The sequence below is a fragment of the Talpa occidentalis genome, unplaced genomic scaffold (genome assembly GCF_014898055.3).
Source record: "Talpa occidentalis isolate TD23 unplaced genomic scaffold, MPIMG_talOcc4v2.1 talOcc4.17, whole genome shotgun sequence".
Classification (NCBI taxonomy): Eukaryota; Metazoa; Chordata; class Mammalia; order Eulipotyphla; family Talpidae; genus Talpa; species Talpa occidentalis.
The window spans coordinates 57908047-57920671 of record NW_023601754.1 but is presented as its reverse complement, the minus strand read 5'-3'; the positions used below and the strand labels follow the sequence as shown (position 1 = coordinate 57920671).

Here is a 12625-nt window from a genome sequence, read left to right as displayed (position 1 = left end):
ACTGTCGCGCGGGCCGCGCCGGCGATGCCGCGCCCCCGGGCCGGGCTGTAGCGGGGCCGGGCGAGCGCGCCGGGCGGCCAGACATGGAGGTGGTGGACGAGACCGAGGCGCTGCAGCGCTTCTTTGAAGGTGAGGGGTGCGGGGCTGGGGGCGGCGGGGCCCCCTCGGGCGCTGGGACACCCCCGCGATCGCCGGGCACTGGGACCTCCGACTGAGACCCCCCAGCTCAGAAGGTCCCCTCGCTGCGCCCCTCCGGTGGGCGGCCTCCCTCCGAGACCTGGGAGTCCCCGCTGAAGTTGGGCGCCCCCCCACCCCAGCCCCAAACACGACTTCCCCGGAGCTGTGTTTCCTTTCATACCCGGGCCTCCCTCATGCCTTCTGGGACCTGCAGTCCCCCCTAAGTTCTGACCCCTCGCCCCAGGTCCAGAGTCTGGGGACCTTCTGCTCTGCTTCCTTGAACCTCATCCAGACCCAGACCCCTGTGAGGACCAGATGGTCCACGCCTCCTGATGCCTGCGCTGGAGCCCCTACTCTCAGAGATTAGGACCCCCACTAGGGACCCCGGCCCCCCCGTACCTTTCATGTTGGCCCCCGCCCCCTAGCCTGACTTGGGGAGCTGGGTCCTGCCTGCTGTGCTCCCTGAGCCTAGGACCTCCTTTGAGACGCAACCCCCTTCAGAGCTGCCACTACCTTGTCAAGGCTGCGCCGCCCTGGCGTGCGGATCCCCTGGAGGCAGCCAGGAGCCCCTCTGCAATGTTCTTCCTGTAGCTGGATCCCCCCCACCCCTTCCGAGGGCTGGAAGCTTCTTGTAGTTGACATCTCTGCTGCCAGCCACCTTCGTGCCGAGACCCTTCCAAAGCTATGCCCCAAATCTGCCAGCAGAGCTGTGTCCCCCACACCTATCCTGGAGCTGGACCCCTCACCCCCTCACCTTAACCCCCGGGACCTCCCCAGAACTGGAATCTGCACACAATATTTCCTTCTCCCCCATCCCTGGTTTTGGAGGTCTGCTCCCAGAGCAATGCAGCTCCCCTCCCCTTTTCCTGAGTAGCCCCTGCCCCTCCTGAGGGCTGTCCCCATCCCCCCAATCTGAAGGATGGGCCAGTGCGCAAGTGGGGGGGGAGGGCAAAGGTGCAGGCTGACCTGTCCCAGGCCCTCGGCTCCTCAGACCTGAGTGGAGCATCTAGCCTGGTCCTCTGGCCCCTTTGTTCCCCTCTTTACCAACTTGGGGAGCTAAAAGCCTGCCCGTGCCCTCCCCAGCCCCCTAGTATAGTCTGCGCCTCGAGGCCTGGGGAACACAGAGCAAAGTGATCCAGAGCCTTCCCAAGCGTGATCCTGCCCTTGGGGGTGGCGATGGTCCAGGGCAGTGTGCTGGGGTTCTTGGGTGTGGGGCAGGGAATTGGAGGCCAGGTTCAAGCCCAGCGCCCACATTTTGGAGTCCCATGAGGGAGCGAAGAAGGCCTTCCTGTGCCTCAGTTCCTCCCTTTTTGTGATTGGGGCCAGGAGCCCTTGTCCACTCCTGCTTAGTGAGCTGCCTGGGTAAGGGCATCCCCAAGCCTCAGGATATGAACACCGCAGTAGCCCCAGGCCCCCAGAAATCAAGTCTGGACTGGATCAGATGGTTGACCTGGGAGTAGAAGGGCTTTTGGAGGCTCCTAGGCAACCCCCGTCCATCCCATGGGCTCATTCTCCCCAGGCACTGTTTGTTCACCCCGCAGGAGGCACAGAGGGGCTTTATGGGGGGCGAGGGGATCTGAGGAGGTAGGAAGGGGGCACTAGTCCTTGTTTGGGGGGCACTGTTTTCTGGTGCCTTGAGCCTACCAGATATCCCGGAGGACCCACAGGTCAAGCCCCCTTGCTTCCTGCAGATACCCCACGCCCCCTCCTCCAGGACCCTGGGCCCCCTGTGAGGGTGGGCCTGCCTGGCCTGGGCTCCCTTCTGCTGAGCCAAGCTCTCCCTCCTGGCCGTGGGTGGGGGGTGGGGGCTGACGCCACAGCTCAGCCATGCGCTGCTCCCTCCAGAGAGATAAGAGGAGACTCAAGAATGTCTGTGGGGAGCAGGGGCGGGGTGTGGGGCTGCCTGCCTCTCCCGAGGGAGCTGGGTCTGGGAAAGTGTTCCCCAAGCCCAGATTTGGGGGGTGGGAGACCTGGATGCTGAGGGCCAGGGGCGCTGGGGCCATTTGGCCCCTGGGAGGGAGTCAGGTGGGCTGTGGGGTGTGGGGGACCAGTGTGGCTGGCGATAGGGAGCACCCCGGAAGGCCGGGCCCGCGTGTGTTCCTGAGAATAGGGTGGGAAGCGTGCTTTGTGGTGTGGACGACTTCCTGCCCTTGTGGGAGCAACAGGCGCTTTTTGACTCGGGACAGGGGACCCCTGAATTGTCATCCTGGTCCCCTGCTTGGCCTTGGTCACTGCCTCTGAACAGGGGCACAGGGCGAGGGTCTATGCTTTGGGCTGTGGGCTTGCAGATGGGAAAGGGCTTCGCTGAAGGAACAGGGACACACGGAGGCCCCTCTCCTGGCAGGGCCACACCAAGGCACGCCAGCGCAGGTCCTGGGCCCGCCTGTGCGGTGGCCTGGGACAGTGGGCCAGGGGCTAAGGCGCTTTGGATCTCGGGTGGGAGGCAAGGTAGGGCAGTCCTCGAGGCTGGCACAGCCAGGTCCCCGTGACCTCCCAGTTAATCCTCCAGAGGGAAGCCATGCCTCCCAGACTGGCGGGCACAGGCCTGCAGAGAGGGGCTCTCCGCGCAGGATGCACTGGCTCCCAGCAGGTAACTGGATCGCGGCGCAGGTGGCTCTGGCACCAGGCAGCATCAGGGGATCCTGAGGACCTCAGCGGCGACCGTGAGGCTTGGCCGCAGAGAGCTTTGTGACCCTGTGCGGAGCTCCTACGCTCTGGGCTGCTTTTCTTTTCTTTTTTTATTTATGCATGCATACAAGAACTGGGGTACAGGCCAGAGGTGCCAGGGGGTGAGAGGATTCACCAAAGACAGAGTGGGGAGCAGAACAGGCAGATCCACTGAAATCCACTGCTGAGGGGAGCAGCGGGCGAGACAGGAGAGGTCTGCTGTGCCATGTGTGTTGCTCCCTGGCCGGGAATGGAACTCGTGCTGCAGAGGCTGCGGATTGCCCCGTAGTGCGGTGCTTAACCACTTGCACCACCAGGGAGGCCCCTGGGCTGCTTTTCTTCCCTGCAGGGCAGGAGGGGGTGGCAGAGAAGGTCTTTTCTCCCAGACACAGAAGCAGGATGTTTTAAATTTTAAAGCATGCAGGGGAGGGTGTCGTCCAGGGGCATGTGGGGCTTGAGTGACTAGCCAGCGCCCCCAGAAAGCAGGTGAGTGTGGAGGAATCTTGACAGACTGAGAGAAACTGCTGACTTCCAGAAAGTGCTGCACAGGTTGGGGAACCTGCACTCAGACCCCAGAACCTCATCAGGCCCCCGGTGGAAAGCAGGGTTTCGCCCTTTCTAGACCTCACCTGGGCTGGCTACTTCCCTCCAACCCCACGTCCCCCCCAGGTAGTCAGCGGCTCCCCCAGAGTAGGGCCTTTCACTGTGATCTTCCCAAGAGGACCTGTACCATGGACACAGAGGGGCTGGGCTCCCCACAGCCCCCCAGGGCACCAGGATGTGGCTTGAAGCTACCTTTCCTGCACCTCCCCGATAGGGGTGGGGAAGGCTGGCATGGACCCCTGGCATCAAGACTGCTCGGGAGAAGTTGTCAGGCAGAGTGAGCCAGGGCTGACCCCAGCCCCACCCCTGCTCTCTCCCCTGCCAGCAGGGCCTGGAGGCAGGGGCCTGCTTCTCTGCCCCCTGAGGGCAGAAGGCCCAGAAATCACTGACCACTGGAGGAGAAGACGTCCACCCAACAGGAGTCCGACTGAGCTGGGGTGTGGGGGTGGCATGGTGCCTCATCTCAGCCTGTCTACAGTGTGCCCGGGCGTAAATAGAAGGCGGGAGGCAGCCAAACCCCAGACTCCCAAGGAAATGAGATGGTTCTACCCATAGCCCCCCAACGCCTCCTACCCCAGTCCCAGTTCATCTAACTGATGGCAGCCCCACCTCCCAGGTGTCCAGAGGGAGGGCAGCGCGGGGTGTCTGACTCATCCCATGTCCTGGACACCCAGCACAGGGCCACCCCAACAGGGTGGGGGGAAGGAAATGCTCTCAGGTTCAATGGAGGCAACAATGGCTATGAGAACAGGGGCGGGGGTGGGGGTTGGGGGTGGGGTGCACCCCAGGAAGCCAGCTCTCTGGGAGGGCCTGGGGTCAGTGCAGGGGAGAGGAACAGGAATGGGCTGTTTCCAGCCTGCTGGTCTCAAGGCCTGTCCTGAGTCGGGGCAGAGTGCCCCTGGGGGTCTCAGGTAGAGCCAAGCATGGTGTTGCAGGAGGGGGAATGACAGGACACTCTGGGGACCTGGCCCCCGACTCCCTCACTCTTCAGAGCTTATGGGACGTGTGGGGGGGGGGGCAGGTGCCTAGCAGCAGAGGCTGCTGGGAAATAGCCCAGCAAAGCTGCTGATTGGCTACAGCGCTTGGACTTTACCCTCCAGATAAGCTCCGGGGAGCAGAAATCATTAACTGAATGGTTAACCTGGTGTGTGTGTGGGGGGGACCCGCCCCACCCAGGCCGCCTGCCCTTCCTTTCTACTTTCTTCCTGCTTGCAGCCCAGCTCCCTCCTCTGGGCCTCAGTTTCCCTCACAGCCCAGGGTGCTGGGGTGGGTGGGGGCCTCCTCTCCCTCCTGGAGTTCTCCAGCCCCTGCAGCTTTTGGGTGCCCGTGGCCTGTGGCTGCGGGCGGGGGACATCCTCTAGGAACTGGCTGCCCGTCCGTTCCCAGCTCTGCTGCTCCCCAAGCCCATCTCCTGGCCTTGGCCCTGCTCTGCTTCGCTCCTCGCCTCTGCTGGCAAGTGGGAATGTGGCTGTGGTCCCGGGGCTCGCCTCGCAGGCTTCCGGGGGGAAACAGCGCCTAGTGCGGGTCGCCCTCCCTAAGCGTCAGCCAGGCTGGCGATTCCCATCCCGCGGGGCTTGTGCAGCCCCGTTGGGCAGGCTCACGGTGGTGCTGTGCTCCCCACTTTGAGCATTTACTGGTCCATAGAGAGAGTTGAGCCTCAGACTTGGCCTGGGACCCGTGGCTGGGGCTGGGTACCTTGGGAAAGCCCCTCACCCCCCCCCCGAGCTGCCTAGCCAGGCATGAGGGGCATCTCCAGCCCTGTGGGGTGAGCTCTGTCTCGGGACCCTCCAGGTGGGGCACCTCAGAGATGCGGAACTTGGGCCGGGGCCAGCAGGCCAGGGGGATGGGGCTTGACTGTCCTTTGTCTTTGCTTGCCACACCCAGGCCAGGGGTATTGGCCTATGTCATCTCCTGGGAGTACTGGGGCTGCCAGGAAGCGTGGGTGGTGTCCCCTTGTTTCTGAAAGAGGAGTGCTGAGGCAGGACAGGGAGGTGAGGGCGGCCGCAGCAGAGCTGAACGGGGTCCCGAGCCTTCCAGCCTGCAGCCCATCACAGCCAGAGCAGCCTGGCTTGGGGCCAGGAAGGCGCCTCTCCTTGCTTCTGAGGGTCCGGATCCACCACCGATGGCTGTGCTGGGTGACTTTGTTCGACCCCTGACCTCTCTGGGCTGCAGAGCCCTCAGGGTGTCAAGTTTGCGGGATGTAAGCAGTGAGACCTCGAGACGCTTAGGCCTGGAGTAGGAGGGTGAGGAAGGACAATCTCCGGGTGGGGGAGAGGACAGTTGGGTCCAGACCCCCACTGGCCTGGACTGTGACAGGGAACTCCACAGCATCCTGTCCTGCCCCTGTGTCCAGGCTAAAGTGGCCAGAAAATTCTCCCTCCATCTGACCTGGATCCCTCCAGTCTCTGTCTCTCCACTGCGGAGTCTGGGGTTCCCACCTACTTTGGAGCCTTCCCTCACACCCCTCTTCATCTTCTCAGTCCCCGAGTCTCATTTCTCCCTCCTGTGTTACTCCCCGTTTCCTGTCCTGCTAGCTTGGAGACAGTGTGGGGGGCGCGGGGGCTGCTGTCTTTGGTAGGGGACTCCATGGTCTATGGAACAGTTTGCTCGGTTGGATCTGGCTCCGGCTGGAGCCGATGAGGAGATGTGTTGGCCTGCGTCATTCATGAGCATTTATGTGCACATGTAGACACGTGCCTGAGGCGTGTTGGGATACATGCACACATGTGCTTGTGCCTCAGGGCCTTTGCACTGGCACCTCATCACCTGGGATGTGTTTTCCCAGAAAGCCACGTGGCTCACCTGCTTCATATCTTGCCTTAGGGAGGCCGTCCCTGATCACCTTATTTAAAATTACAATTCATTCCCTGGTCCTCTGGCACCCCACCCCACCCCTCTTTTTCTTCTCCAAGGTATTTGTCACCTTCCAGAATGGCGTGGATTTTACCCATCTCTTTTGTCATCTGAGTCTTCTCCTCAAATGTCAGCTCCGTGTGGGCAGGAGGTTTTGTCTGTTTTGTTTATTGCTGGATCCCCAGGGCCTTACACTATGTCTGACCCATAGTAGTGGCTCAATAAAGAATTGAATGACTGAATGAATGAGCGAGCACATGTGGAGCAGGCTAGTGTGTGTCAGTATGGGAGGATACGCTATGTGTACATGTGTTTGTATGTACACGATCACCCATGTGTTGGTGGATGTATGCCTGGGGTGTGCCCGCATATACACGTGCATTGGGACGGGCTGGTATGTGAACACAATGGCAGAGGTAACCCTGGTGGACACCTGCCCTTGTCCCCACTTCTCCCATCCTAGTGCCTGTGGATACAGACTGAGGACACCAGATGGGAGCTAACTTTACCCTGTAGAGTCTGGGCTGGGGACCCCCCCAAGCAATGGGGACCTCCCTAGAGACCAATGTGGGTTCCCTCCTATGAGCATGTGATAGCTGCTGGCCTCCGTTCTTTTGCACGTAACTTGGGAGCACTTGAAACTGACAGCTCAGCCTTATGATCAACTGGACAAGGTGGCATCCATGTGGGACTTTGGGAGGACAGAGTTGTCACCCAGGGTGGCTGAAGATCCCTGGAGGAGATGGGTCCTTGTAGGAGGGATGCTGGATTCTGTTTCATTTTGTCAAGAAGTTGAGAGGGAACAAAAACCACTCTAGCTTTGATCTGTGAACCTGATGGGCAGTGACTCAAGAGCCACATCCTCATCAGTTGACCCAACACTAACTGGGAATTGGATGCAGAGAGGCAAGAGTAACTTGCAAACCAAGCATCTGACCTAAAGGCATGTTGAGTGAGGAGACGGTAGCCACAAGTTAAAGCCTGAAGCAGGGACAACTAACAATTATATTAATCAAAGATCATATTAGTAAAGAGAAAAAAATCCAAACCAAAGGAGGTAAAAGCCCACTGTGTCCCATCCTAGAGTGAACTGCTTTGGAGCATGTTGATTAGCTTTGTAATATAGGGGTGCTCTGTGACTGGGGTGATGGCAGAGGGGCTGCTGGGCCAGGCAGGCCATCACAGAAGGTTGATTCACTGGAGGATGGCTAGAGCTGAGGCCTGGAGGCTAGACTGTGTTGTGCATGTGCCAGTGAGCTGGTCCTGCTCTGGAGAAGGTTTGGAGGCCCCCAGAGCAGGAATGCAATAAGGCATGGGTGGAGGCTTGGGGGCAAGAAGTGGGAGTCCCCAGAGAAATAGAAACAGAGCAGTTAACACTGGCTGAGGAATGGCCTCCCAGGCCAGGAGCTTTCCCACCACCCACTGAAGACTCACAGCCACCCAGGGTGCAGGGATTCCTGCTCTACTTGATAGAGAGGGAAGCCGGGGTTCAGCGAGGTAAGGTCACTTGCAGAGGGCCATATAGCAGTGAAGTAGGGGTCCCACCTTAGCAGCCGGACCTCTTTGACCTCAGGAGTCCCTTAGGGCCTCATGGGGGAGCTAAGGTAGGCAGTGCCTGACCACACCTTCCTGAAACCAGGGTACCCCTCAGATTCAGATGCCTGGGGAGGACAGGCTTGGGCCCTGTGCCCTCTCAGCCCCAGGTTCAGATCAGCGAGCCCTGGCCAGCCTCCTGAGGCCTGGCCTGCCCTGCCGATGGCCACGTGGCCGATGGGATTTCCGCCATGTTTGGGGCATGAATTGACAAGTGCCCCATTGACGGGCAGGGGGTGTGTGGGCAGGGCACAAGCCTCCCACTGTGCCGCGTCCCCACCCTCCCCCGTTCTCCAGGACAATGACCGAGACTCAGCCAGTGGCCACAGCTGGTGGGGAGGGGGGTGCATGAGCACAAGGAGGGGGCTGGGAGGGGCCACCTGGGCTCGCACTCACCCTCGTCCCACACCTGGCCTGTGTCCCCTGGGCGCCTCTCCTGCCCAGCAGGGAGACCTTAACAGGAGACAAGGGGAGGGGAGGGACCTTCCTTCCCACAGCCCAGACCCAGCCTGCCTGGGAAGGCCGAGTCTGGCCGCTGTTCGATGACAGGTGATACAGGGCCTAGTAGTGAGGAGCAGCGGGGAGCACAGCTCAGCAGGTGGGGGCAGTACCTGGTGGGGCCCTTCCAACCCAGACCCCAACCACCGCAAGCCTGGCGGAAGTCCCCAGACACAGGCCTCACTCCGGTGCCCCCCTTTGCCTCTTTGCGCATTCATTCCATGAGCATTTACTGCATGCCTACTGCATGCTTAGACGCTTATGTCCCAGAGGAACAGAACAGGGCAGGGCCCCTACTGTAAGCTGCGGCACCGCCCTTACGCTTCCTGAGTCTCAGTTTCCTCACCTGTAAAATGGAGAACCAGAAAACACCTGTCCTGGGGGGCTGTTCCAACAGTTCCGTCCATGTGGGCCAAGTGTGCGCGTGCAGCCGGCCGGGTGCAGTGACTGCTGGGGGGGTCGGGGGGAGTGACGGGCTGCGACAGATGCCCACGGGCCCGTGAGACCTGTGCTAGGAGAGCAGAGCGCGTGCAGGGGGGGGGAGAGGGAGGAGAGGAAGCGGGTGCCGTGCACTCAAGAGGATGGGCCGTCTGAGTGGGACCCACACTTCTGACGAGACCTACAGCGTGAACAGGAACCGTCTTCGTGCAGCAGAGGCAAGGACAGGTGCCAAGGCCCTGGTGTGCGAGGGGCAGTCTCTCTGGCTGGCCCCGAAGAGTTGTCGGGGGAGCTGGGGCGGGAGAAGAGGTAGTGCTGAGAGGTCGTTGAAAGATCTCGGGGAAGGACAGGGCTGCTGGTTTGTGATCTTGTGGTGCCCTTTTCTGGTTGGGGACGTTGGTCTTGAGGACCAGCATGAGACAGGCTTAGTGCCTACCTGGCAGGTATCTGTGGTCCTGATGCAGTGAAGCAGCGGGGGAAGAGGGCGCCCGAGTATGCCCAGAGGGCCCTGCCTTCTCCTCACTTCTAGGGGCTCTTCTCCAGCCGCAGGAATCCCTTGGCTCTCAAAAGCCCTCACTCCCACCCTGTGCTCCCAGACTGTTGGGTTGGAAAGCCCCCAGGCAGTTTGCAGGGCACCTGGGGGTGGCCGTCCCCCGTAGATTGCCCGTGGGGACACGAGGCCGGCCTCTAGGGCTCCCAGAGAAGAGCGTGTAGGGTCAGTGTCCCTTAAGAGGCCCTCCAGGGCCCCTCACCTCACGCCCCCACGGCCCTACCCCCCCTACCCCGCCCTAGTGGTTCCCCACCCCCGCCCTCCTCCACCCTCCGGTGCTCCCGGCCCCTGGCACGGAGGGTCTCTCCTCCCCCTACCACATCTGGTTCTCATTAGGGTCTCCCAGGATGCCTCCGCCTGAGGCCCCCCTATTCCGGGGGGAGGTGGGCAGGAGGATTAGGGGTGATTAGGAGGGCTCCTGGCCAGGGGAGGAGGCGGAGGAAGGGAGGAGGGCAGGAGGAGCCGCCCTGTTATAAATAGCAACACCGTGAACCATCACCCCATCATTCACTGTGGATTCCAAGTTCAGTCTCAAAAACCTGCAACTTCAGCAGCCAGGGTGGGCGTGACGCTGCAGTACCCCCTCCCTCCCCTTCCCCCGGCTTGACCCTCCCTCAGGAACCCCAGACCCAGCCTCTGGGGCAGCCCAGGATGGGGAGGCTCGGCAGCCACCTCCCCATCTCCCCTTCGCAGCCAGCCCTTGCTGGGGTGCCTGGAGCAGAGACTTGATCTCTTGGGGCAAAGGGGGTGACCTTAGTCAGGCCAAGTTTCCTGGGTGACAGGGAGGTAAACCAGAGAGCTCTTAGGAGAGTGCCGGGCTGGTGGGCACTCAGTCCCCAGCAGCCATTACAGGCTGGGAGGAGTCCGTGTCATTCTGCCTATAAACGCCTGTAGTCGTGTGCTTGGCTCCGGAAGTCCCTGGCACACAGTAGGCACTCAATAAATGGGCCCTTCATGTAATTGGGGTGGGAGCTGGAGTGGAGATGGGTGCCCTGGAACCCCGGGCAGGCAGAGTGTCACTCCTGGCTTGAGAACTCTTGTCCAGGCCGCACAGGGCCCAGCGGGCTCGGTGGGTGCCCCTTGTTCCCGCTGGGTGAGGGCGGGGGGCCGCAGGAGGCTGTCGCGGGCAGCGCGTGACTCCTAGGAGGGCTTAGCCACACATTAATCACCTAAGCGGGGCTCAGCATTCTTGAAATGCCGGCCAGGGCCAGGAAGGGGCCTGGGATGGGGGCTCCTGAGGACCCCAGGCTCTAGGGACTGCCACTCCCTTGGCTGAGCACCCACCAGGCTGGACACTTCCCATACCCGAAAACGACCTGGAAAGTGTTAGCTGTTCATGTTCCCATTTTACTGATGAGGTGACTGAGGCTCAGAGAGGGGATGTCACCTGCCCAAGGTCACACAGCAGGAGTGCCCCAGCCAGGTCTGGGCTCCACAGGGGAGGAGCAGGAGGTGCGAACCCTAGATGTGTGGTTCCGGGGGTCTGCGGGAGGGGCGCCTCCTGCCTCAGTGGGGCTAGCCAGCCTAGGTCAGCGGCGTGGGTGGGGCCGTCCTCTATTATCGGGGTTGACGCATCTCTCACGTCAGCCCCCTTATCACCCCACCCGCCGGCTCCCCCCCTGCAAGGTGACCCGGGGAGGGGAGAGGCCAGCGCCTCCCCCTCTCCTCCCCTCTCGATGCCCAAATGCGCTGGGTACTTTGCTGGGAGATGATTGGGGCTGGGCCAACTGGGAGGGCCGGGAGAGGGCGGGGCGGAGGCGCCAGCTGAGGCCATCCTCTCTGCCGTGTGGCCAGGGCAAGCCCTCGGCTCTCCGGGCCCTTTCTTCCTCTGAAAAGCTGTGCTAGGCACCCCATCCCCTGCTATGGGGGTGAAGGGAAGATCCAAGAATGGGCTGCTCTGAGCACCCCTGATTTTGTGATCCTGCTCCCTCTCTATCTGCACCTGGGGCCTGTGGTATAGAAGGCTCCCCCAGCCCCCTGGGCCCCCCAGGGTGTACGTTCAGCCCAGTCCAGCCACCTGCTCCCATGCGTCCATGTGCCATCTGGGACCCCCAGGGCAGGAGAGTCATGGGGTCTGGGTCCAAGTCACTGGGGGTGATCGGCAGCCACGAGGCTCCCAACTCAATAAAATGCCTTATTTGCACCTCACAGCACCCCAAGGATATGTGTTCATGTCAGGAGGCTAAAAGGGGATACCGAGGTGCAAGAGGGTACTGTCTGTGCCAGATCTGCACTCGGGGCCCCGCCCCTCGGGGACTGGACTGGGGGAGCAACCTCAGTGTTCCTGGATGGGGTCAGTGTGGACGCTGAAGGGCTCCCCAACCTGCATGCACAGGGGGAGGACCTGCGGGCATATGTGTGGGACAGCCTGGTCTGGGGAAGGATGGAGGGTTGGAGGTCTGGGCCCCGGACCCCGAGGCCTAGGAGTCCAGAGGAGCGGCCCTTCCTCAAGCTAGGCCCCTCTGCCCTGCAGGCCATGACATCAACGGTGCCCTGGAACCTTCCAGCATAGACACCAGCATTCTGGAGGAGTACATCAGCAAGGAGGATGCCTCCGACCTGTGAGTGCCCCACCGCCTCGGCCCCACCCAGCCCCTCGGCCCCCACCCTTCACCTGGGCGGTGTGATGTGGCCCCACCGCTGAAGGCCGCTCCCCCTCCCTTCGCAGCCCTGACCCCTCTGCAACTCCACCCTGCCCTGCGGATGGGGACCTGGGGCGGCTGGGGTCCCGGTGGCCACTGAGCCTCCTCCCTTCTCCGCAGCTGCTTCCCTGACATCTCTGCTCCAGCCAGTGCGGCCTCCTACCCCCACGGGCAGCCAGCGATCCCCGGCTCCAGTGGGGTCCACCACCTGAGCCCCCCTGGGGGTGGACCCTCCCCAGGGCGCCATGGGCCCCTCCCACCCCCGAGCTACAGCGCCCCGCTCAACTGCAACAACAACAACGGCATGGGTGCCATGCCCAAGCCCTTCCTGGGGGGTGCAGGGCCTCCCATCAAGGCGGAGCCCAAGGCTCCCTATGCCCCAGGGTGAGTGAGGGCCCGGAGTGCGGAAGGGGGTGGGCACAGGGGGCAGGCAGGGTGCGGGGGCAGTGACCGTGGGCCTGGGGCTGGCTGAGGCCTAGCGGTGGGAAGGGCCAGGTGCCAGGGCTGCCCTGTGGGGAGGTGAGGATGGGTCAGACTGGGGCCCGGCCGAGGAGGGGACCGGCTTTCTCCTGAGGCAGTGGACAGCCACCCAGGGTTCTGGGCC

At 62.1% G+C, this 12625-nt stretch overlaps 1 protein-coding gene across 7 annotated transcripts in view; it reads left to right on the top strand.

Moving 5' to 3' along the window:
- The first annotated feature begins 46 nt into the window (after window positions 1-46).
- Window positions 47-12625, top strand: part of MYRF (myelin regulatory factor) — a 32277-nt gene continuing 19698 nt past the window's right edge. For 6 of the 7 annotated variants that reach the window (XM_037517686.2, XM_037517689.2, XM_037517688.2 and 3 more), the window contains exons 1-3: window positions 47-129; window positions 11853-11940; window positions 12142-12405. In XM_037517686.2, coding sequence (XP_037373583.1) covers window positions 84-129; window positions 11853-11940; window positions 12142-12405 — 398 coding nt within the window. In that variant the 5' untranslated portion in view covers window positions 47-83. The remainder of the gene's footprint in view (window positions 130-11852; window positions 11941-12141; window positions 12406-12625) is intronic. The other variant, XM_054697556.1, reaches the window with a different exon arrangement.